General features: G+C 45.4%; 1 protein-coding gene across 2 annotated transcripts in view; it reads left to right on the forward strand.

Moving 5' to 3' along the window:
* The window catches only part of SLC6A7 (solute carrier family 6 member 7), a 67,637-nt gene that overhangs the window by 14,235 nt on the left and 27,097 nt on the right, over positions 1–26,305 (forward strand). The window contains exons 2-8 of one of the 2 annotated variants that reach the window (XM_083181519.1): positions 10,402–10,585; positions 16,924–17,055; positions 18,172–18,406; positions 18,582–18,720; positions 22,599–22,733; positions 25,439–25,542; positions 25,887–26,011. In XM_083181519.1, coding sequence (XP_083037645.1) covers positions 10,402–10,585; positions 16,924–17,055; positions 18,172–18,406; positions 18,582–18,720; positions 22,599–22,733; positions 25,439–25,542; positions 25,887–26,011 — 1,054 coding nt within the window. The remainder of the gene's footprint in view (positions 1–10,401; positions 10,586–16,923; positions 17,056–18,171; positions 18,407–18,581; positions 18,721–22,598; positions 22,734–25,438; positions 25,543–25,886; positions 26,012–26,305) is intronic. The other variant, XM_083181520.1, reaches the window with a different exon arrangement.

The raw sequence follows: 26,305 nt of genomic DNA on the forward strand, positions 1-26,305 counted from the left end.
TACTATATAACACTCTGCAATGCCCATGACATACTATATAACACTCTGCAATGCCCATGACATACTATAGAACACTCCGCAATGCCCATGACATACTATATAACACTCTGCAATGCCCATGACATACTATATAACACTCCGCAATGCCCATGACATACTATATATAACACTCTGCAATGCCCATGACATACTATATAACACTCTGCAATGCCCATGACATACTATATAACACCGTAATGCCCATGACATACTATATAACACTCTGCAATGCCCATGACATACTATATAACACTCCGCAATGCCCATGACATACTATATATAACACTCCGCAATGCCCATGACATACTATATAACACTCCGCAATGCCCATGACATACTATATAACACTGTGATGCCCATTACATACTATATAACACCGTAATGCCCATTACACATTTGACACAAAAGTGGCACTTACCTACATGCTCATTGCCAGGGGCTTCATGTTCAATGCCAAGGGGCTTCATGCTCAATGCCAAGGGGCTTCATGCTCAATGCCAAGGGGCTTCATACAGTCACTAATCCCACATGGATGCGCTGCTGCCCTCCACATACAAAGTATTCGCATTGGTGGGGGGTGAGCAGTGACAAAAGTGAAGGATGTAGTTGTCCTCGCGCCGAAGGCGCGCTTTAGAAAAGGGGGTTTGGTCACTCAACAGGGGGCGTGTCCTTGAGTGTAGTGTACAACACCATATACAACTTCTACACATTATGCAACAAAATACTACACCCCATTATACTTGCCCCTTACACATGATACCAAATGGAATGAGCCAAAATTCACATACTGCCACTCGGATTGAGCCAAAATTCACATAATGCCACATGGATTGAGCCAAAATTCACATAATGCCACACGGATTGTCACAAAATTCACATAATGCCACATGGATTGTCACAAAATTCACATAATGCCACACGGATTGAGCCAAAATTTACATAATAACACATGGATTGAGCCAGAATTCACATAATGCCACATGGATTGAGCCAGAATTCACAATATGCTTCACAAACAGGGACATTGTCCACCAAATGCGCGCATTAAACATAATGTCCATTACATGTTAAATTACACGCCATTATGTCCATTATGTATTATGCCAAACACCATAATGCCTATTAAAAATTATGCTACATAAGTTGCTTATCTACATGCTTATTGCCAAGGGCTCCATGCTCATTGCCATAGGTTCCATGCTCGTTGCCATGTGGGATTACATGCTCATTGCCAAGGGGGAATACATGCTCGCAGTAAATGGGGGACAGCCGCCACCAGGCAGAAGTGATAGCCACTGACAGTGGCAGAGCCTGGCTGTATTCAGAGCACTGCAGGTATAGGCTATTTGAAATAATACCCCTTTCACACCAGAAAATGCATTCCAAGGTTGGCCCCTTTTCAGTGGTGTAGCTAGGTGCCACGGCGCCCGGAGCAAGGGCATGTTTCGCGCCCCCCCAATATGTAGTAGGTGAGGCTCCTGCGCAGTGAAAAGTGGGCACGGACCAACGTTATACCACACACCGTAATGCCCATTGCACATTTTAGTGAACTTTGTAATTCCAATTACACATAAGCCCACACATGATGCCCATGACATACTATATAACACTCCGCAATGCCCGTGACATACTATATAATACTCCGCAATGCCCATGACATACTATATAACACACCGCAATGCCCATGACATACTATATAACACTCCGCAATGCCCATGACATACTATAGAACACTCCGCAATGCCCATGACATACTATATAACACTCTGCAATGCCCATGACATACTATATAACACTCTGCAATGCCCATGACCTACTATATAACACTCTGCAATGCCCATGACATACTATATAACACTCCGCAATGCCCATGACATACTATATAACACACCGTAATGCCCACGACATACTATATAACACACCGTAATGCCCATTACATACTATAGAACACTCCGCAATGCCCATGACATACTATAGAACACTCCGCAATGCCCATGACCTACTATATAACACTCTGCAATGCCCATGACATACTATATAACACACCGTAATGCCCATGACATACTATATAACACTCTGCAATGCCCATGACATACTATATATAACACTCCGCAATGCCCATGACATACTATATAACACTCCGCAATGCCCATGACATACTATATAACACTCCGCAATGCCCATGACATACTATATATAACACTCCGCAATGCCCATGACATACTATATAACACTCCGCAATGTCCATGACATACTATATAACACTCCGCAATGCCCATGACATACTATATAACACCGTAATGCCCATTACATACTATATAACACCGTAATGCCCATTACACATTTGACACAAAAGTGCCACTTACCTACATGCTCAATGCCAGGGGCTTCATGCTCAATGCAGAGGGTCTTCATGCTCAATGCCAAGGGGCTTCATGCTCAATGCCAAGGGGCTTCATACAGTCACTAATCCCACATGGATGCGCTGCTGCCCTCCACATACAAAGTATTCGCATTGGTGGGGGGTGAGCAGCATATAACTTATATGGAGTTCGCATTCATAAATGAAAATAGGCAGCTATGGTTTTAAACAGACTGCCGCAGGATTCGCTGTCAGCGATAACGGCTGCTCACACTCTGCGGCAGTCTGTTTATAACCATAGCCGCCTATTTCCATTCATGAATGTGGACTCCATATACCGTTTTTAGCTAATGCCGGGTGAGGGAACACACAGTGATGGTCGGGCGGCCAGGGCTGAGGGCTGTGGGGTCAGGAGCGGCCGCTGCTGCGGCGTGATGACCATTGACCTGCAATATGAAAATGCCGCGGCGGGGAGGCGCACAGTGATTGACAGGGAGGCAGCGCGCTCAGGTGCACAAAAAAGGCCATCCGTCCTGTCCTGTCCTGTGCACCCATCCCCCCGCTGTGTCTGGGTGAGAGCCGTGCTGGCTGCTTTGTAAAATTCATATCTCCCGCTGGCTGTACCGCTAGCTAATAGGCGCTCGCGGTCCAGCAGCCACCAGTTGATTGGCTGCTGGACCGCAAGCGCCCATTGGCTAGCGGTCCAGCATGAGACGTGAAATTTACATAGCAGCGCGTCTCTAGTCTCTCCCGGACACAGCGGGCACGGGAGCGGGGGAATGGGGGAGCGGGGGAGAGGGCGAACGAGCTGGCGGTGCCGGTGCCAGCACAGCTCCGGCGCCATGCTATCTACCGGCGCCTGGAGCAAGTGCTCCATCGGCTCCGCCCTCGCTACGCCTCTGCCCCTTTTACACCAGCCTAGTCCCTGCATTTTCTGTTGTGAGGGGGAGAGAAAACCACCCCTCCCCCCCTTTAACCAGTTATCTCATTTAACCAGCTATATCTTCGGAACCAACTGACCCATTTACATGAGACAAGTATCATATTGAAGAACTTTTGAGTGGGCTTTGAATGATTTTGGTCCAGTGAAACTGGAACCTTTGGTCCCAGAGTAATCTGCCCTCAAAGAACATGAACAGCATTAAATTACATCTAAAAAATAAAAAAATCGGTTTACATGCAATATCTCTGGAACCGATTGACCGATATGGACCAGCCTTGTATCATATTGAAGGCCCAGCGATTTGGAATTGATTGAGATCAACTACAAGCTTTTGTGATGCCAGGGGGGGAACTGCCAGCCGTCGGAACTGGGTGGGGGTCGGAATTAACGGGTCCCATATTATCCTATTGGGAAAAACGTTACAGCTTTGCCAGGGGATATCTCCGGTTCCCGGGGGGCTAGAGACACGGGGCTGGGCTCGTTGGAAAGCCCTGGTCATCAGCTACAAAATGAAATGACAGGGGGGCACATGCCCACGTGCCCCAACTGAATCCGCCACTGTGTTAGACCTCACCTTGAATATGGAGTACAATTCTGGGCCGCACACTACAAAAAGGACAACATAGAATTAGAAAAAATACAAAGAAGAGCAACAAAACTAATTAGAGGAATGGAGAATTTAAGCTAAGAGGAAAGATTGAGCTCTTTGGGACTATTTACACTAGAGAAGAGACGTTTGAGGGGGGACATGCTCAACATGTACAAATATATCAGGGGCCAATATAAGGTACTGTCAAACACCCTTTTTACTGCTAGAAAGGAATCTAGGACGCAAGGGCACGAGTTTAGATTAGAAGAAAAAAGATTTTGTTCCCTTAGGAGAAAAAAATAATTTTCGGGCAGAGCAGTCAAACTTTGGAACGATCTCCCTGGGAAGGTGGTGTCGGCAGAGACAATAAATACGTTGAAATTAAGGTTGGACAAACACCTATTGGTTAATAACATCCATGAGTACAATTATGAATCATAAACTGTCTTTAACAACATACTATACTACAAGGGATAAGCTAATAAAATCCTAGGTTGAACTGGATGGACGCAATTCTTTTTTCAACCTTACCTACTATGTAACTATAGACAAAGAAGGGGGATACACGCGCTAGAATCAATGTATATAAAGAAATAAAAAAAAATATTATATAAAAAAAATTTTTTTATTATATATATAAATATATATATATATATATATATATATATATATATATATCTAGAGAAATAAAGACGGGCGCTTCATAGTGCATAAATGTCGTTTTTTTGAAAATTTATTCAGACATATAAAAACATGAAACATAGGAATGGGTAAACGTACCAACGCGTTTCGTCCAGCCCTCTGACGAAGTTGATACGAAACGCGTAGGGGAGTGGCCTAGCGCAGGATAACACCGGCACTTGCTGTTTTGCTGTATGTCCGGGAACGGAGGTAACCGGCTCCAGTCTGTGGGTGCTTGCATGCACCACTCATAAGCTGTTTGACCGCGGTGATTAAGAACCGCCACCGTTGGTACGTTTACCCATTCCTATGTTTCATGTTTTTATATGTCTGAATAAATTTAAAAAAAAAACGACATTTATGCACTATGAAGCGCCCGTCTTTATTTCTCTAGAAATCTCTTACCTGCTGGATACAGGTTTATTTGCTCCATGAGAGACGGAGCGGCTGGGACCAATATCCTAAGTGCCTTTACAGACTATCCCAATTGAAGGATTGGACGATTTGTTGGACACTGCAAGGTTTTTCTGGACTTATTATTACAGCGCATTGTTCTTTTTCTTTTGTATATATATATATTTATATATATATATATGTATATTGCACTGGCCAGTGGCAATCAATTAGTTAAAATAACAATTAGATATAATAAAAATTATAGGTAAGTACAAAACACATTTAAGGGCTGCACATTTTAAAACATAAGGTAATCATATCTAGGCAGACTTGTTTTGATACTCCAAAGCAGTTCTTATTAGCTGATGTCTGGCCAGACAGAAATAAGCAAAAAATGAAAAAAAAATTTAAAAATGAAAAAAAAACCGGAGTAAAGGATGAAAAAAATAAATTAAAAATAAAAATATTAATAGTCAATAATAGGTTGTAGTCTATGGGTCCCAAACTGCTACTGCTTTCTAAAATACCCCCTCTACACTTTCTGGAGCTCCAGAACCGGATCCCCCACCTGCCTGTCGAATAATCCAAAAAGCAAGTACTGGTTTATTTTCAAGTCGATGACTGCCTCAAATATAGCAGCAGGACAGTAGCAGTTTGGGACCCATAGACTACAACCTATTATTGACTATTAATATTTTTTTTTTTTTTTTCATCCTTTACTCCGTTTTTTATTTTTTCATTTTTAAATTTTTTTTTTCATTTTTTGCTTATTTCTGTCTGGCCAGACATCAGCTAATAAGAACTGCTTTGGAGTATCAAAACAAGTCTGCCTAGATATGATTACCTTATGTTTTAAAATGTGCAGCCCTTAAATGTGTTTTGTACTTACCTATAATTTTTATTATATCTAATTGTTATTTTAACTAATTGATTGCCACTGGCCAGTGCAATATACATATATATATATATATATATATATATATATATATATATATATATATATATATATAAAAAATAAAATATTTTTTTTTATATAATATATTTTTTTATTTCTTTATATACATTGATTCTAGCACGTGTATCCCCCTTCTTTGTCTTTTGTTCTCACACTAGGAATTGGCTATTCCTTTCCACGCTGCCTGAACCCTGTGCACACGGGGGATAAACTTTAGACAAAGTGTCTTATAACCCTTTTCCCTCTGAGTGTAACTTGGTATAAAATTAAAATCTGATTACCAAACAGATTGATACAAGTTATTTTGGGGCAAATAGAGCAGAGCGCCATTTGTTTTCTTTACTTATGTAACTATAGGCCTTATTCTAGTTCACTCTTTCTGACAAAATCCTTCTTAGATGGACAAAACCATGTGCACTGCAGGTGGGGAAGATGTTACTTGTGCAGAGAGAATTCGATTTGGGTGGGGTTTTACTTCAAAGTGAGATCTATATTGCAGTGTAAAAATAAAGCAGTCAGTATTTACCCTGCACAGAAACAAAATAACTCACCCAAATCTCACTCTCTCTGCACACGTTACATCTGCCCCCTGCAGTGCACATGGTTTTGTCCATCTAAGAAGGATTATTCTGGTCCACATGCAACGCTAAGAATTTAGCAGTGTTGCGTGTGGATCAAAAGCCATCCCCCTCGCACGGGCCGATCCATTCGCAGCCGGGGAGAAATCCTTCGCTGGTTGGCGACCATTAAATGATTTCTCCAGCGCTCGCAGGTCAGAGACACCTCTATGGTGTCTCTGACCTGCAGCGCCCTGTGTGGGAAGCAGGCAGGCAGCTGACATCTGCCCGCCCCTCACACCCGTGCCACCGGCCGATTACCATGGGATCACCCAGCGTTTTCATGGGAACGCCCATGAAACGCTGGGCGTTCCCATGGGCTATGCCCTCCGCCCCCTTGGGCCGCACTGCTAGGTGCTAGCGGGACAGCGAACATGTAGTTCGCCGTGCCTGCTCGGACCTTCCGCCTGCACATGCGCATAAATGCTCCTGCGCATTAGTAGATGCAAAACATCGGTCACCTGTGTGAACTCGATTGAATTCGAATACGATCCTTAATATTGTCCTACGTTTATTTCCATGGATATCTCTTTCATTGAAATGTCAGGTGTTAGTATTTCAATTCATTCAATTGTTAATTTGTTAGGCTGTTTTGAGAAACGTCTGTAACTTTGTTAATTGGGACAATAGTTGTTAGTATGCATGTCTATGTTCATTAAAAGTCACTGCGTGTATCATATCCAAAGTGCTGACAAGTATACTGACAAGAGATTGCTTAATCCAATATATTCGACTTGGTATACTTATAGTTGGATTCGTTTTCTGTTCAGCATAAAGCTCCAAGGCTCCGTGAGTGTCCCCGGCTGCTGGTGCACTCTGATATCAAAGATCTCCTCACCGTCCTGGCGTCCGAATTGTGATAAATAGGCCCCTCAGAATGTCTTCCCAGAAGTGTTTAGTCTTACGTTCCCACTTCACCTTGCCAGTCACAGTGCATGATCTGGCCTGCTGGTTTACTCACTTAGGGCGGGATGTACTAAGCCGAAAATGCGGTAAAACCCCTGCTTTACCGTATTTTCATATGTACTAAAACCCAGCCAATGCGTCACCGCAGGGCAGGGTTTGGCCACCCAAAGGGCTTCTATATCGCTGCCCGCCTTCCGCCGCAGCCTCCCTCCCCTCCCTCTCCGGCTTCCGAGCTGCTCTTCCTCTCCAGCAGCATGTCACAGCCAGCCGGGGTTGTCCTTCCAGCTGCAGGGGGGAGGAGGAGACGCCACAGAGCCCAGGAGGTGACGGAGACCCCCCACATTACAGGTATCGCGGGGGGCTCCGTCACCGCACCGTGATGCCAGCCGCATATGTTAGTACATATGCACTGGCATCGCAGCGGCCGGGCGGCGAGGGGCGGCGATGTGTATTAATACATCCCACCCTTAAGGTGGCCATACACTGCTGCAAAGTCTCGCCACCGATACCCCCGCCAGCCGCCCGGGCATTGACCCACCTGCGTTCCCAGGGGAACACCGAGCATTTTTATGGGGACACCCATAAAACACTGGACGTTCCCCTGCCCCAGCCGCCTGCCTGACCCCTTCCTTCCCCTGCCCATGCAAAAGCCTCGGCGAGTCAGAAACACCCCCTGCTTTTGCCTATGGTAGGGATTCACAAAACTTGGGTGGATTTAGATTTCTAGAGAGAATCCTTTGTTCAGAATTGTTCTAGTTCCTTTTATAAAGCGTCCGCCTGTCAGGTTATCTGCGGGCCCGAGCAGGAGAGCTCTGTAAGACACTAACCAGATAGGTCTCCATTGTATATAATCGTGGGTCTGTAGTCTAAATTGTATATTCTGCATGACACATGGGTCTTTACATTGCCTTCAGCTATTGTCAGTGGGTTAATAGCGGGTCAGGTACGCCCCCCCCTTCGCAGCGCGTACAGGGATGAAGCCGATCATTAAACCTCATTTTATAGCTTTTTATCTCTGATCTGAAAATGTAAATAAATAAATAACTCTATAATTAGACACAAGGCTATTTCTGCTCCAGATAGCGCGCTGTTTATAAGCTATCATTTCCAGTGGCCTTTAAACCTCATCTGGTAATTGTACGCATGATCGTATCATGTCCATGTTTATGTGCGGCTGCAGATTACCGGATGTCAGCAATGTTTTTGTTGTTTTTCTTTAACATTTCAAAACAAACATTCTATACTATTTTTAAGCAGTTTGTACAATGTGCGTGATTCAACGCCGCTCGCTAAGCAGCGAGCCGGGCGACCACCCCTCCACTGCCGCAGAATCCTCTTGGTACCATGCGAGGGGATGTATGCGAGACCCTAAGGAGCGCAACATTTCTCTCCCCTTCAGAAATAAAAGTCAGTCTGAACTGACTTCATATTTCCTTCGGTGTCCGCCAAAGACGGGAGGGGAGCGGATGTCCTGTGAAGGCCCGCCTCCGTTTCCAGGGGAACGCCCAACATTTTCATGGGGAAGCCAAACGCGGCGATCATGGAACCCTGACTAGATTGCTTAGAAATGGAGCACTGATTGCTCCATGTGTATGCCCGGCAGCGATGGCGATGTGTGCACAGCGCTATCGCCCGCATGAAAGACAGTGCTAGGCAAAACCTTGCTAATCACCATCACTCAGCTCACACCATCACGGGGCGCCTTGCTTGTGCCACGAGATGTGCTTACCCAGTGGCGTAACTAAGTTTTGGGCGCCCCCCCGCCGCCACCCCGCCAAGCACCCCCAATCACCCGCCGCCCATGCAAACCCCCCCCCAATCCCCTGCAGCCTTACCTATCGCACTGGTCCCGGCGGCTCCGTTCTTCTTCTGCTGAGGACCACCACAAAATGGCCGTCCCCATACAGCAGACAGTTTCAGAGAACTGTGTGCTATATGGGGGCGGCCATTTTGTGGTGGTCCTCAGCAGAAGAACGGAGCCGCCGGGACCAGCGAGATAGGTAAGTCTGCGGGGGATTGGGGGGGGGGTGTAACTATAGCACTGCAGCCCCCGGCGCCCCCACATGCACAGCGCCCCCCCCCCCTGCGGTGCTATAGTTACGCCGCTGTGCTTACCGATTGTGCTTAAGCCTGTCGCTCAGCATGGAGGCAGCAGTGTGAACGGGGCTTGGTTACCCTTGAAAGCTGGTTTACTTCAGGACCATATTTAGGAACCTCAGCTTATACGGTGTATATAAATGGAATTGGTACATCTGTCAGACCAGACTTAGGTCTACAGTCATTAGGTCGACCCCGGAAGGTCGACTGGCCCCAAGGTCGACAGGGTTAAAGGTCGACACGGGTCAAGGTCGACATGACTTAAGGTCGACATGGGTTTAGGTCGACAGTCATTAGGTCGACATGAGTTTTTCACTGTTTTTTTACCTGAATGTCGACACAGTCGAAATGGATACAGTTGGAGTTGAACCGCAGCCCCTCGCATCGCTCGCTTCGCTCGCAATGCTCGGCACACTATTTTATTCTCCCACCACGCCCTAGTGGATGGTAGGGCATGAAATACCGCCTGTCGGCTGAAAAAACAGTGAAAAACTCATGTCGACCTATGACTGTCGACCTAAACCCATGTCGACATTGGCCCATGTCGACCTTAAGTCATGTCGACCTTGACCCATGTCGACCTTTAACCCTGTCGACCTTGGGGCCAGTCGACCTTCCGGGGTCGACCTAATGACTGTCGACCTAAGTGTGGTCTGACAGATTTCCCATATAAATACAAAGGCATTTTGTGCAGCTTGTGATCTTGGGTTTAGTAATATCATACTGTTGCTATTGTGGTCATGATAAACTAGGCTGGGAAATGTTGGACACGTCACAGAGAATGAATGTATGTATGACTGTTACTGTTATCCCTAGCCCGTCACTCCGGATCTGCTGATGAGCCCCAGCGATCGCGATGATGCCGAGCTGGACATGGAATACCCCGAAGACAGGGGAAACTGGACGGGGAAGCTAGATTTCCTCCTGTCGTGCATTGGATATTGCGTTGGCTTGGGCAACGTTTGGAGATTCCCATATAGAGCGTACACCAATGGCGGAGGTAATTACTATGTGCTGTGTAATTAGGAAATGAAGGTGCTGTTGGGGTAAATGGGATGCATGAGATCTTTGCTGTCTTCTGCTTTGTATTTATTAATGGTAGCTTATTTCCGTAACAACCTAACACATTTATAAAGGATGTACAATGCTCACTCTTTGGGGGATTGAGGAGGTCCATCCATTCTACCATAACTGGTACTGTTGGAGCCGTTGGGCTATTCTCCTAGCTGAAGCTTAGGTTTATGTCTTACTCAGCTGATACCACTAAACTCTGGGGCAGATCTACAGTACTAAGCCTGGTGAAGAGATAAAGTAGAAGGTTATAACGCACCAGCCACTCAGCTATGTTTGAAAAATGACAGTGAGGAGTTGATTGGCTGGTGCCAGGCTTCATACATCTGGCCTTACAAGAGTTAAAGGCGAAGGTGATAAAGAGGGATAAATGTCCGGCCAATCAGCTCATAACTCCCATTTTTTAAACAGCCTATAACATGACAGTTAGTAGCTGATTGGCTGAACATTTATCACTCTTTATCACCCTCACATCTGCCCCATTACACTTTAAGAGACATAAAGTGGAGAAATTGCCCATAGCAACCAATCATTTATCATTTATTTAGCATAGTCTATAAAATGACAAAAGCTGATTGGTTGTTATGGGCACCTTCTACACTTTAGCACTCTCTAAGGCTTGAGGCATCTCCACCTCTGTCTTACATCTTTCTCATTCTCTGCCTCGGTCTTGGAAACTTCACTTGCACACCCAATACAAGACTCGTACACCCAACACATAGTTAATTGAAACCAGCACACAAGTTACCATAGTCTCTGTGGGATGTGGATCTGATTTTCCTCCTGAAGAGACGCCACTGCGGCTGTTATAGATTGATTACATTTTTAAGTTCTACAAAGGGTCCTAGATCCTAATGTCTAAGTTCTCTTTCTCATTCCAAGTCTTATGTAAGCTTACATAGGCAAAGAAGTTGGCACGACTCCTGCCTCTAACTCCTGGGCATGCTACTTTTTGGCAGTGGCAGCCTCTTTTCTCATAGTGGATTGATTTTGTTGATAAAAGTTACGGGGTCTTCCCCATGCAGTCCCTTGGGAAATGCTACAACAGTTTTTTTGCTAACCATTATTATTATAATTATTATTATAATTTTATTTATAAGGCGCCACAAGTGTTTCGCAGCGCCGTACAAAGGAACAATACAAGGAGACAAAACTTGGCATAACATTGAATAAATAACAAAAGTAGAGTACAAATAAAGAGCACCACAGTTCAATACACATTACAGCTTAAATATAAGTAGTGAGGACTCAATCAACATACAACTACAGTAGAGGCTTGAGGCCAATGATGGAGATGAGTATGCAGAGGAAGATGGTCACTGAGTGTTTGAGTATAGGAGAGCTGTAAGTGATATGTGAAGAGAACTGGGCTTTGACAACAGGAGGGAAGAGGGCCCTGCTCGGAGGAGCTTACAATCTAGTAGGAAGGAGAGACAGACAGATTACAAGAGGTGCAAGCAAGTGGGTGGTGGCTAGATAGCAGGATGTAAACAGGCAAGGGGTCGGAGAACCATCTGGTTTATGCAGTGGAAGGGTATGCTTTGATGAATAGGTGAGTTTTCAGTGCCCGTTTGAAGCTTTGCAAGGTCGGGGAGAGTCTAATGGAGTGAGGGAGTGCGTTCCACTGAAGGGGCAGTGGCGGAACTCTGGGAGGCAGTGGAGGCTCCTGCCGCCGGGCGCCAAGCCCTGGCGGGGGCTCATCCACTCCACTATCACAGCCAGAGTCAGGCTCCGTGTGTCCCCCTGAGAACTCCCACGCCACCACCACCATTTACCCGCTGCGGATCGGATCTTTATTTCCGATCCGCAGCGCAGCTGACTGAACACACAGTGACAGACAGCCGCCGGCGCCATAGAGCAGCGTTTAACTTCAGGCGGCTGTCTAATGGAATTTGGTCCTGACTGCAGCCTGTGGCCCGGTGACAGGACAGTGCGCAGAATGCAGGAAGGTAGTGTGCTGGAGGATAGGAACAAGGAAGTGGCATACACAAACACATCCTTTTCGGCTGCTGCAGCCCTCTTATTTCAGTCGAATCCTCAGGTAAAAATAAATCCTTGCTTTAGCAGCCCTGTTTTTTCGTGAAGGGGGGGGTCTGTGGCACAGTGTCTACGTTTTTTTATGGTGGATAAGGTGTATTTGCCTATTTGGAAAAAAAAAATTGGGGGGTGTATTTTTTTATGATTGTGTTTTTTGTTAGAACAGTGCATTTTTTTCTGAGGAATAATGTGTTTTTAATTTGTGGGAATAATGTGATTGTTTTGTGTGGAATGTTTTTAGTGTGTATACTGTAATGTGGGGTTTTGTGTTGGAATAATGTGGGTTTTTTTTGTATGGAATAATGTGTTTATTTTGCGGGAATGCGTTTTTTGCGTGCCGTATAATGTTTTTCTTTGGTGGCGTTAATGTGAATTTTTTTCTCTGTAGGGGATAATGGGGGCAATTTATTTGTGGCACATACCCACAGTTTGCCATCTATTTGAGCTATTTAAATTGTGGCCCTACCCCCCCCCCCCCCCAGCTGTGCTACTGCACATTCACCGATGGGGGCTGGGGGTAGGGGGCGCCACCATATTTTTTGCCTCCGGGCACCTGGTAGGAACTTACGCCACTGTGAAGGGGTGCAGCACGGGCAAAGTCCTGTACTCTAGCATGGGAAGCAGTGATCAGGGTGGAGAAGAGACGACAGTCGTCAGCTGACCGTAGAGGGCGGGAGGGTGTATGAATGGAGATGAGGTTAGAGATATATGGAGCAATGGAATTAGAGATGGCCCTGTATGTGAGTGTGAGGTGTTTGAAGATGATTCTGTAGGGGAATGGAAGCCAGTGCAGATTTTGTTGAAGGGGACTATTCCGTTGTGATGAGCTACATTTCTCTCAGCATCAACAGTTATACGTTCTAACAGTTGGCTCCCATGTTAGCACTCGGCTCCCTTGGTTGGTGGGCCACCGGGCTGACCACAGCTCCACCAAACCTGGTTTAAATGATTGGCACTTTAAAAATATGGAACAACTTGTTGGTTCCGGGCCCATGTCACATCTTGCTGCAGGCTACATAAGGGCCCAATTCACATTCAGTCTGCTCCGTGGTCCCTACATTGTGCCACTTTATAATAGCTGGTTTTTGTGTGTGTGTGTGCTGTGGTGATGCCTCACCTGACTCATTATTTGTAGCCTGGCAGCATCTCCCTCACTCAGCCCAGTATACTGCGGGTTAAAGTACTCACACGCATCCCCACATACGCAGGTTTGAAAGCACTTAATACAGACTCTGGATGTGAAGTGGCAGACAGGAACAGCAGAATGAGATTTGGATCTTTATTAACTAAAAGGCTATTGGTTGTTTTTCGTCTATTGCAATCACAATATAAATGCTGCCTCTTGTCTTTACATCTCTCAACACCTCAGAATATAAATCATGTCGCCCATCTCATTACAATGGTATTTTATGATGTCATCATCAGACTTGTTGGGCGATAACATGATGGTGTTGCTCAAGAACTGACACTCTCTTGCCGTGGAGCTTCATCTTTAATCCCACACACAATGGGGGTGATTCAGGTTGATGCTTTCTGCGCATACATACGGGTGAAAAAATACATGTGCAGAGCCGATGTGCGAACGCTTTTGGCGAGTATTACTCTTGCTGGGCGTTTGCACGGGCCGTGGAGGGAGGGGGGCGAAGAGAAGCATGGGGAAGGGGAATGGCCAGTGTTTTATGGACGTCCCCATGAAAATTCTGGGTGTTCCTCTGGGAACATGATGTCAGCGCCCACCCCCTGTTTGCCCATCTCTGGCCCAGATAAAAGTCAGACAAGACTGAATTTTATCTGCATGTGGGCAAAAAAAATCATTCGATAGTTGGCGACCATCGAATGTTTTTTCCCCGTACACCCACATGCAAATGGATATGTCAGCCAGTGGCGTAACTATAGCTCCACAGCCCCCGCGGTGGCGGGGAGGCGCAGAGAAAGTTTGGGCGCCGGGGGTCTGTGGGGCTATGGTTACCCGCTGCTGTCTGCCGGTACCTGCCTGCCGCGCCGTCACAGTCCCATCTCTCCTAGCGCTGGCTCCTGCTTCTATAATGAAAACGGACACTTAGAAAATGGCTGCCCCCATACTGCAGACAGTTTTCTGTCTGCAGTATGGGGGCAGCCATTTTCTAAGAGTCTGTTTACATTATAGAAGCAGGAGCCGGCGCTGGGAGAGACGGGACCGTGACTGCAGATGCGGCTGAGCAGGTATGGGCATGGGGTAGGCGCCGAGGGGGGGGGGGCGCAAAATAGGTAGTTACGCCACTGATGTCAGCATACACAACCATTCGGATGCAGAGGCGGACATTCGCAGCGAATTGCTGAGCGATCCTGAATCACCCCAATGTACCAATGTGGTGCCCTACACATCTTAGATGTCTACAACTCAGAAATACAATACTTTTACATCCCACTTTTTAATGTACTGTGTGAATATTTTGCACCCTCCTACTAACTCCACATTAACATTGTCTTTGGACTTCAATGCAGTTCAATCTAGCTTACCCATGACCTTCAAACAGATCATCAGTCCCTACCTCCTGTACTGCTGGTCTGCCCTCATAGTGGCTCATCTCATACATATTCTCTGCTCAGTCAGCAGTAACAAAATAATTATTGTTTTCCCTTAATTCCTACAGAGGTTTCATCTGAGGAAACTGCAGAAGTAATTGTGGTGAAACGCGTCGCGGTCATCTGTGTGTTTTACAGCTTTCTTGGGACTCTAACAGCAGGCTATATGTGGCTGATAGTAGATCTTGGCTTTTTCAACTCTGTAATAGATTACAATATCTCCTGAGTGCATACTGTCACCATGTGACTGAAGACTGGAAAAAGGAGCCATCTTTTAAGAGCCGAGTGCAACGAAACATCACCATGTTCTTTCCATGCTTGTGATTAATGTACAGCCATTGAGCGTTCATCCTGCTTAGTTTGGCTTATCTGGTGAAGATTTGTTAAACTCTGGAATGCCATATTACTTCTATCCATGTTCTCTATTAGAACATACTGAAACATTAGTTATATGAGGGTCATTTTGCTCAAAATTATGCATCATAATGTTGTTTTTCTGGTGCTGCTTCTATGTTGAATCAACGCCACAAATCTCTTATCAATCCAATCAATGGCTCACATTCTCCCAAAGTTATTCACTCTTAAATCAATCCAGGAAGACCCACTTCATATAGTAGTCTGGAACTTTCTCACTTACGCTACGGAACTGACGTACTGTACGGCGAGCCGCGAGGGTTATTTTCAGTGAGGATCACCGAAAATAAGCAATTTAGTGTGATTGGAGAAAATGTGAGAATGGGCCACGAGATTAAATAATATATATCCAGAAAAATGTTTGGCGGTATAACAGCAGAAACCAGCAAGAAAAAAAGCAGTATCAGGTCAGGAACCACCACCCTGGATCCATGCCACCACCCTGGGTCCACGCCACCCTCCTGTGTCCACACCACCATCTAGTTGTGGCGAGCGGAGTGGAGCGAGCCACAGAGCCCGAAGCGTGGCGAGTGGACAATGGTGCAGCAGATTTGTAATAGTTCCCTCATCGAAAATCCTTAGGTAGCGGTTAAGTAGCGGCTAACCTAACTGGTGTAGCGATGGCCGCAAAGATGAGGACGTATCGTCTAACTTAAGTTCTGTGAGAAGCTCTGACCATCTTATCCTTCTTCTGCCTATTGCATGAACTTTGAAACTCATCTCGATAAATCCTGGGTGGCTGCCAGATGGGGAAGGTTCTGTTGTCATCCCTGCCCAAAAGACGTATTCATTTCAAATCTTCTGCAGGTTTTGAATTGTCAAGTGCACAATTAAATGGAGGAGAACATACATGAGAACATATGATTTGTACCTGCCAGGTTCTTCCCACTGAGGTCTTTTAATGGCAAAATAGCTGACACATTGCAGAGCTGTCCAGTGCTGTGGTGCTGAATCCACAGGTCCCGCATAAGGGAGCCAATCTGTGGGGTAGATGTATGAAGCAGCGATAAGGGAGAAGAGAGCCAGAGGAGAAGCAACCAATCAGCTGCTCAGTATAATGTTATATTATGCAAATTATAGATGTTACTTCAGTGCTGATTGGTTGCCTCTGGCTCATTTCTTCATTACCACTGCTTCATACATCTACCCCTGAGTCTGTTATGTATAAATGGTAAATAAGTATGTGTTTATTTATTAGCATGGTAATGACAGTTTGACCGGTTTTAATCTGGGAACACTTGTATCTTTCAGGGGCTTTTCTTGTCCCGTATTTTATCATGTTAGCCATCTGCGGAATTCCCCTATTCTTCATGGAACTGTCCTTAGGCCAATTCTCCAGCTTGGGGCCTCTGGCGGTGTTCAGAATAAGTCCATTATTCAAAGGTGAGTGGGTTTTGTGGAGTTTGGTGATGTTCCTTGGTTAGAAATGTGTCTCTATGATTTATAATTATTAATAATAATTTAGAATAATACTGACAGTTATGAAGTCATGTTCTGCAGGTTTCTTTAACCCTGCACAGGTGATTTTATCTATATTGTTGGGTCAGTAATCATCTCACCTGTTTGTACAAGCAGAAATCCTTAAAACATGACCTGTTGGGAAATGATGAGGGGGGAGGTTGAGAACGGTATTTGAGCATGTGTAGGGCCACTGTAAAAAACACCTTTGGCAACTACCAAAGTTCACAGCGTTCACACGGTAGGGAAGGGAGGGGGATGGCAGGGGCCCAGAGCAGGCATCCCCAGGAAAATGCTGGGTGTTCTCCTGGGAATACAGGTGGACTTCGATGGAAATAAAATCAGTTTACACTCACTTTTATTTCGGAAGGGGAGTGACTATTGAATGATTTCTCTCCGGATGTTACTGAGGGGATTTGTCGTTGGAGGGGGCAGGCATTATGGGCGCAGCAAGCCTTACTGAATTAGGCCCTTAGTACTCTGCCATCCAAGCTGATCCATGCCTCCTTATAACCCAGGTATTCTGTATTTGCCCTACCTCCCACTCTTTGCTCCTATTTAGAACCTATTTTTTTAATGTTGCATATTGATGCAGTACACAAATAACCTGTACATACACTTGCGTTCAGCCATTTTTGGCCAATATCCACAAATTTCAAGTGTCCCCTAGGGCCTTGATGGCTAACCTTGACACTCCAGATGTATTTAAACTACACATCCCAGCATGCTCTGCATCCGATTCAGCATGGCCAAAATAGCAAAACTGTAGTGGGTCAGTTTGGAATGACAGTTAATGGCAGTGGATGTGGCTCCTCTATTTGAATTTTGAATTTTCCGCAGCCCCTCCCCTGGAGCCACCAATGATTTCCAAGGTTAATTGACTCAAGGCCTCTTTCATATCGGGACAAATATATGATGTTCACAATGTGTACAGTGTGCTACCATTATTTAAAGCACATCCTTAAAAGTACAGTAACACCATGCTGTGTCTCTATTGCGTGTCTTATGACTTTGCTATGTCTCCCCCTGTGCGTTCCCCAGGTGTCGGAATGGGCATGCTACTTATCGTTGCCCTGGTAGCAATCTACTACAACATGATAATAGCCTACGTGCTATTCTACCTCTTTGCTTCTCTGACCAGCAGCTTACCCTGGGAGCACTGCGGCAACTGGTGGAACACCGAGCTCTGCCTGGACCACCACGTGATCCGGGCCAGTAACTCTGCAATGCCCATCAACATCAGCAGCACCGTTAGCCCCAGCGAGGAGTACTGGAGGTGAGTGTGGGGTTATAGAACGGTCTGCGGTTTGTTCACTGACCTTAGGTGGGAACAGAACAGAACATGATTTATCTAATGTTGAATGGAGTAGTAGATAGGAACCAAAGATTATCAATAATGTCTGCCTATCCGTTTTATATTGTGATTTCTACGGTCAATGCTTCCACTGAAGCCGCTACGTTCTTCACATACAAGGGAGCTCTGGCATTGGAGATCCAGGACATATTCGATGGAACCTGTGTCTGTGTCTTCTCCTGGCCTGGGTTATTGTCTATTTGTGCATCCTGAAGGGCGTGAAGTCATCAGGCAAGGTAGGAATCATTGAAAACTCTTTATATCCCGTCACAATAACTTTGGATGATCTTTGAGCTTAATGGTATTTTATGTTCAACCAACGCAAGATCAAAGCTATAATCATTCAGATTAGAAAGATAATTGTGTGCATATTGGTTATCGAATGTTATCAAGATTGTTTCAACTCTCATAAAAACATAGAGTACAATCTTTCAGGTGTATACTTGCCATAATTACCAACAGTACTAATGTTTTGAGTAGTCCACATGACCCCAAGAAGAGGGATTGGTTCTTCTGCATCCTGTCCACTTGTTAGGGAAGATAATACTAGGAAACTTGGTTCCATAGGAAGGGACATGGCAAATGTGATAGGATTTTACTAGAATGTGTCATTTTAGCCACGCCCTCTACCTGGGGACCCGCAATTCATGGAACTGGGAATTGAATCGATCTTTTGTTCTTCTCTCAATAATTTAGGAATGGTTCTCAAGACACCTTGGGGGTGATTGGCTCGGTATGCAGTGAATTCCGCTGCTTACCGAGCGCTGAATCACCACCCGCCGGGTGAGTGACCTCCCCTTCCCTGCCACCATTTGAATGTCCGGCCGACATGCGAATGGATGCTAACACATTCATACACATGCGTGTATGAATTCCCTGATAATTGACCCATTTTCATGGTCACAATTGTGAATATTGTGTGTTTTCTCCTGAACGTGTTTTTTTTATTTTTTTGGAGAGGATGCTCTGTAATTGAAGTGACTAAGAAAAAGAATTGGCCAAAAAATCAGGGTAAATACCTTTTGTTTGCCCTTAATAGAATAGTGCACCTCTGTGTCTTCTAATGTCCAACAAACTCTTTATTGAATGCTCCAGTAAGTTCAGTAACAATGCATTACACTCTGTTCTTTAGGTGCAGGATTTAAAACACTTCTGTTTATTGTCTTTACTTGTGGCAGTTTATTTTAAACATGAATTGGTCTGAAAACAGTTTTGCATCCCCTATGCTGGGAACATGATTGGGCTGCATTACAGCATATTATTATGCCAAATATAAGCCTATATTTTAACAGTTAAATATGTTGAAGTGTATTATCATGTAAAAACAAATACATCTAATGTTTAGAAAAATAAAATCAAGAACATTGTTTCAAAATAACAGGTTAATCATTATATGAGTGTTGTCCAGCAGTACATATATGACAATCACTAATTACTATGCAGGATTGATCAGCAATACTTTATTTCCTTTTTATGTGCTTATTGACCCAATTTAACAGTCTAATAATAGCGGAAATCAATCACAATTGGTTTGTATAAAACAACTCAAAACACAACATAAAACAATAAGAAGACAATAGTGTATGTGCAACATCTTTGAAACCTGTTGTTATTGAATCAATTGATTTTATTTTTCTAAACATTAGATGTATTGTTTATTACATCATAATGCACTTCAATGTATTTAACTGTTAATATATTGGCTTATCTTTGGCATAATTACATGCTGTAATGCAGCCCATTCATGTTCCCAGCATAGGGGATGCAAAACTGTTTTTCTGTCAATAAACAGAAGTGAAATGTAAAATGATACATTAGACAGTTTACACTAAAACAAATGCTGCACTGCAGGTGGGGCAGATGTAACATGTGCAGAAAGAGTTAAATTTGGGTGGGGTGTGTTGAAACTGAAATCTAAATTGCAGTATAAAAATAATGCAGCCAGTATTTACCCTGCACAGAAACAATATAACTCACACAAATCTAACTCTCTCTGCACGTTACATCTGCCCCACCTGCAGTGCAGATTTTTTTTGCCCATTTAGAGAACAAATTTGTACTGCTATCAGGTCTGATTAAGGGCCATTACGCAGTGTTATATTTCACACAGTTTTACTGAAATTCCATTTAGAGTATTTGTGCTTCTTCTATTATAAACACGTTCAGGAGAAAACACACAATATTCACAATTGTGACCATGAAAATGGGTCAGTTATCAGGGATTTTTTCTCCAGCCAAAGTCAGTCACTTTGCACTAGGACAAGCTCGTACTCTCTTTTACTATGCTAAAGTATGTTAATGAACCACTCTAAGACATCCTGACATAATTTTAACTAGATCGGAGCTTCTACATAGGTTTCATTAGGGCAGATGTATTAAGCCTTAACAAGAGATAAATGCAAGGGTGATAAAGAGAGATAAACGTCCAGCCAATCACCTGCTAACTGCCATGTTACAGGCTGTGTTTGAAAAAAGTCAGTAAGGAGCTGATTGGCTGGACGTTTATCTCTCTTTATCACACTTGCGTTTATCTCTTGTTATGGCTTAATACATCTGCCCAATTATTTTCACCTAAAAAGTGAAAATTTAGGCCTCTTGCCAGAACAGAAGATGTTGACTCAGATCAAAAAGCTTTTGCTCGTTTCTTATTCAGGTCAAGTCACAACTTTTCCACACTAGCCGATTTTGAATATCTCAATTTCAATTTTTTCACTCCGCCCTAGTTTGCACATCGGGTCTGCAAAATGCGTATTTTTGCCCATACCGCTCCAGGCCTAATTTGGCTCCCCACAAGCCAACCTGAATCACCCCCTTTGTTTTGAATCGATCCAAACATTCATAAAGCTGCAGCAGCAGCAGCACCGGTTCCACCACGTTGTCCCCCGCTCCAGTGTGCATGCATCAGCTTTTTTCTATGCATGCGCAACTTTAACATCTGCGCTACCTGTGCTTGTACATAAATAATAACAAGAAAGATTTTTATGTGTCAGCCATGACCACTTCAACCTTTTGCTTTTATCAACCTATTGCGTACCTCACAACTTTTCGAAGGCCGGGCTTGGGGCTCCCGGAAAATGAGCGTGATCTGTGATAAAAGGGGCATGTCTTTGAGGCAATGCCAGGATCGCAAGTCATGCCCATGTTTCCCGTCACACTGGGGGCACGGCCAGCGCTCTGGGACACTGCTGCCCAGGGGTGGGATGCAGAACAGTGCATGTTGATCAATAGTGGTTGACGTATTGGGTGCCGAATGGGTTCCCGACAGTCGGGATCCCGACAGTCGTTTACCCGAAAACGGGATCCCGACTGTCAAAACGCCATCAGCCGGGTGCCCGACGGCCACCCGCTATTTTCCCTCGTGGGGGTCTACGACCCCCATAGAGGGAGAATAGAATAGGTGACGAGCGTAGCGAGCCACCGTACCCGCAGCGTGGAGAGCGCAGAGAGCCCGCAAGGGGCTTTTTTTGCACTCGCCATGTTGTCTGACTCTGGGCAGTCGGGACCCCAATGTTGAGATAATGACTGTCGGGATGACGACTGTTGGAGTCACATACCACACCCGACGTATTGTCTGTCTTCCTAATACATTTCATCTCATTGGCCAGATCCCACTACTGGAGTAGAACCCATGGCATTCCTTCTGCCTTAGAGTGGAGGCACAGTTCTCCCAGCCCTGCAGCATACTTATCTTCCCTAAAATCGGGTCCCTCCCCCACCTCCCCTCGGAAGGCAGGGCAAGCCTACTGCATTTAGCAGGGCCGCAACATCAGCCTACACACTCCCTCCCTCTACTGGTCAATACCAACATTTGAGAGTCTTTAGGGAGGGGATGGGGCTAAAATGATGCAAATTGCATCATTTAGTACCACCCCCCTGCCCAAAGAGCCACGATTCACAGCATTTACAGGAATGGGGCGGAGCTTAATAGGGGCAGGCCACCACGCACCCTGGAAAAGCTGCAGAGAGTCTCCGGGAGAAGCCCGGAGAGGAGACAATTAAGGTAGGCAAATATTCTTACTGTACTGTATGCAATGTCGGTAACTGAGGATGTAGCTGCAGGATTTTTGTGAGAGGATGAGATTATGTTACACGTTCTCTCTTTCTCTATATTCAGGTTGTCTATTTCACAGCTACATTCCCTTACTTAATCCTGATCATGCTGTTAGTTCGTGGAGTAACACTAGATGGAGCATGGATCGGAATCAAGTTCTATCTCACACCGCAGTTTGATCACTTGTTGTCATCAAAGGTACATTATTTATTTGCTAATTAGGGGAGCGCTGCATTTAGATTAATGTAGCTGTAGTTCAGCGTCAGCCATGTTCAGTACTAAGGGGTTCAGCAAGGTTCCCAGTTGATTATTTCATTTCTTCAATGAAAAAAAAAAAGCAAATCGTATTATTTAAGCTCAGTTATGGTTTGTGTTTTGGGACGTTACCAGTTTTCATACTGGAAATATTACACTGCGTAATGCTGAGGACAGGCGTTGGGGCCTAAAAAGGGTTTCAGGGGCGAACACATTTCGGCATGTGCACATGTGGGCAAGCGGCGGCACTCATGCACAAGCCTTAAGCTGCAGTTGCTTTAAGGAAAATGTGACACAGCGTTTGGGGACGTTGACAAAGGACGGGTGGGTCTGGGTGGGTCACTGCAGCTGCATGACATCACATGCAGCTGCTGCAACAGCAAGTTACCACGGCAGCTCCCGGGAGGCTCATTTACAATTTGACACTTGATTTGCAGCGATGGGGTCTGGGTAGTGGTGGGGAGCTGGTAGCGGCAGGTGCCGGGCAGCGGGTGGGAAGTGGCAGCTGAATTTTAAACGATAGGTCTTCCATCTGGGCAGCTGCTGATTGGCTGAGAGAATTCTCTCAGCCAATAACCACCCTGCCAGTCTTTTGAAAATATTTTTTTAAATTCAGCTACCACTTCCCGCACCGCTGCCCAGCTCCCCATAGATTCTCTTTGGATGGGGGGTGTTCAAACTGAAATATAAATTGCTGTGTAAAATAAAGCTAACATATTATGGCTACATGAAAAAGCAGCTAGTATTTACCATGCACATAAAATATAGGGTTTTTTTCGCACGGGGACCGATGGTGGGCGTTTGCGCATGCGCAGGGTCATTTCTGCACATACACCAGGTGCATGCAGCCACAGGCTGCGAATTGATATTTATGTTACACATCCATTTGCAGGCCCTGCGTGCGAACACACGCTGCGAAGTAAGGGGGCGGGCAGCCCAGTGGGCGGGCAGCGGGGTTTGGTGGTCGCGCAAGGCTGCGACTTCAGAGCTTGTGAATGAACCAGAATAAACCCCATGGTTTGTTCCAGACACAAAGTTATTTCCTTTTTTTGTTGTTGCTTTTCAAAACATATACCAGTTACAAACATATACCAGTTACAAACATATACCAGTTACAAACATATACCAGTTACAAACATATACCAGTTGTGAACAGTATACAATCATCAAGGCGCAAATGTACATAGATGTACAATGGAGGAATATCATACCTTAATTCAATGTGGAAATTAAGGGACTCATAATATTCCTCCTTTGTACAGTCACATCTAGGTACATTTGAGCCTTGATGATTGTGTACATCTGGTATATGTTAAAATTTGTTTAAAAAAGTGGTGACAGTTTAAAAACAGTTAGACCTTGTCAGGCAGCAGAGTGCCATCCCGGTCCAAAATACCATAACCAGAGGGCCATCCAGGTCCAACATCCCATAACTAGAGCGCCATCCAGGTCCAACATTCCATAACCAAAGAGCCATCCAGTTCCAATATCCCATAACCAGAGCGCCATCCAGGTCCAACATCCCATAACCAGAGCGCCATCCAGGTCCAACATCCCATAACCAGAGCGCCATCCAGGTCCAACATCCCATAACCAGTGCGCCATCCAGGTCCAACATCCCATAACTAGAGCGCCATCCAGGTCCAACATTCCATAACCAAAGAGCCATCCAGTTCCAATATCCCATAACCAGAGCGCCATCCAGGTCCAACATCCCATAACCAGAGCGCCATCCAGGTCCAACATCCCATAACCAGAGCACCATCCAGGTTCAACATCCCATAACCAGAGCGCCATCCAGGTCCAACATCCCATAACCAGAGCGCCATCCAGGTCCAACATCCCATAACCAGAGCGCCATCCAGGTCCAACATTCCATAACCAAAGAGCCATCCAGTTCCAACATCCCATAACCAGAGCGCCATCCAGGTCCAACATCCCATAACCAGAGCGCCATCCAGGTCCAACATCCCATAACCAGAGCGCCATCCAGGTCCAACATCCCATAACCAGAGCGCCATCCAGGTCCAACATCCCATAACCAGAGCGCCATCCTGGTCCAACATCCCATAACCAGAGCGCCATCCAGGTCCAACATCCCATAACCAGTGTGCCATCCAGGTCCAACATCCCATAACCAGAGCGCCATCCAGGTCCAACATCCCATAACCAGAGCGCCATCCAGGTCCAACATCCCATAACCAGAGCGCCATCCAGGTCCAACATCCCGTAACCAGAGCGCCATCCAGGTCCAACATCCCATAACCAGAGCGCCATCCAGGTCCAACATCCCATAACCAGAGAGCCATCCAGGTCCAACATCCCGTAACCAGAGCGCCATCCAGGTCCAACATCCCATAACCAGAGCGCCATCCAGGTCCAACATCCCATAACCAGAGCGCCATCCAGGTCCAACATCCCATAACCAGAGAGCCATCCAGGTCCAACATCCCATAACCAGAGCGCCATCCAGGTCCAACATCCCATAACCAGAGCGCCATCCAGGTCCAACATCCCGTAACCAGAGCGCCATCCAGGTCCAACATCCCATAACCAGAGCGCCATCCAGGTCTTTGCTCGCTGTATAAGTAAATTACTGCTAAACAAGTACAACGGTGCGTCCATTGCCATCTCTCTTGTATATCTAGGTCTGGATAGAGGCGGCTCTGCAGATCTTCTACTCTCTCGGAGTCGGGTTCGGTGGACTTCTCACCTTTGCCTCCTACAACACTTTTCATCAAAACATTTACAGGTAAATACTGAAACCTTCTCTAGTCTCTTCCCATTCTATTGGCCATTGTGAATTTACATATACATCTCCATGTAGGGAATCAAGACAGCTCAGACTAATAAACTACCCTCCCCTGCCACCTAATCCCTAGTGCCTAATCCTAACCCCTGTCCCCCTTCCCCAGTATGCTTGTTCGGCATCCCAGTAGTCGGGTTTCTGGTGCTGACATCCTAATTAATGTTAGGATTCCGGTACCAGTCTCACGATGGTAGTCGGGATGCTTGTGTCAGCATAGTGAATGCATCCCATTTAAATCACTATTAATATTGGTCTATAGTCACAAATTTCCCTTCTCTATATTCCAGGGACACTTTTATTGTCACTCTCGGGAACGCCTTTACCAGTATACTAGCAGGGTTTGCTATCTTCTCCGTGTTGGGATATATGTCCAAGGAACTAGGGGTTCCGGTGGATCAAGTAGCTAAAGCAGGTGAGGAATCCGCTTTCTATTATTTATATGCTGTGTTCCGGTGAACTGTAAATAATTGGCACGATTATTTTTCTGTTTACGAAGGCTGATACAAAATGTTCTGAAATATTTTTTTGTGTACTATGAAGGGGGGGGGGTATTCAATTTCAATACGGGAATCCGACTGTCGGAACGTTCCGACAGTCAGAATCCCAGGCTGTTTTGTTATTCTCGACTGCAACTCGACAGTCGGAACTCAATGCTCCGGCTGTCGAGTGTCGGAGAGTCAGAGGATTGGCGAAAATCCTCCGTGAA

This window comes from Crinia signifera, chromosome 4 (genome assembly GCF_055691185.1).
Source record: "Crinia signifera chromosome 4, ASM5569118v1, whole genome shotgun sequence".
In the NCBI taxonomy this organism is placed as follows: domain Eukaryota; kingdom Metazoa; phylum Chordata; class Amphibia; order Anura; family Myobatrachidae; genus Crinia; species Crinia signifera.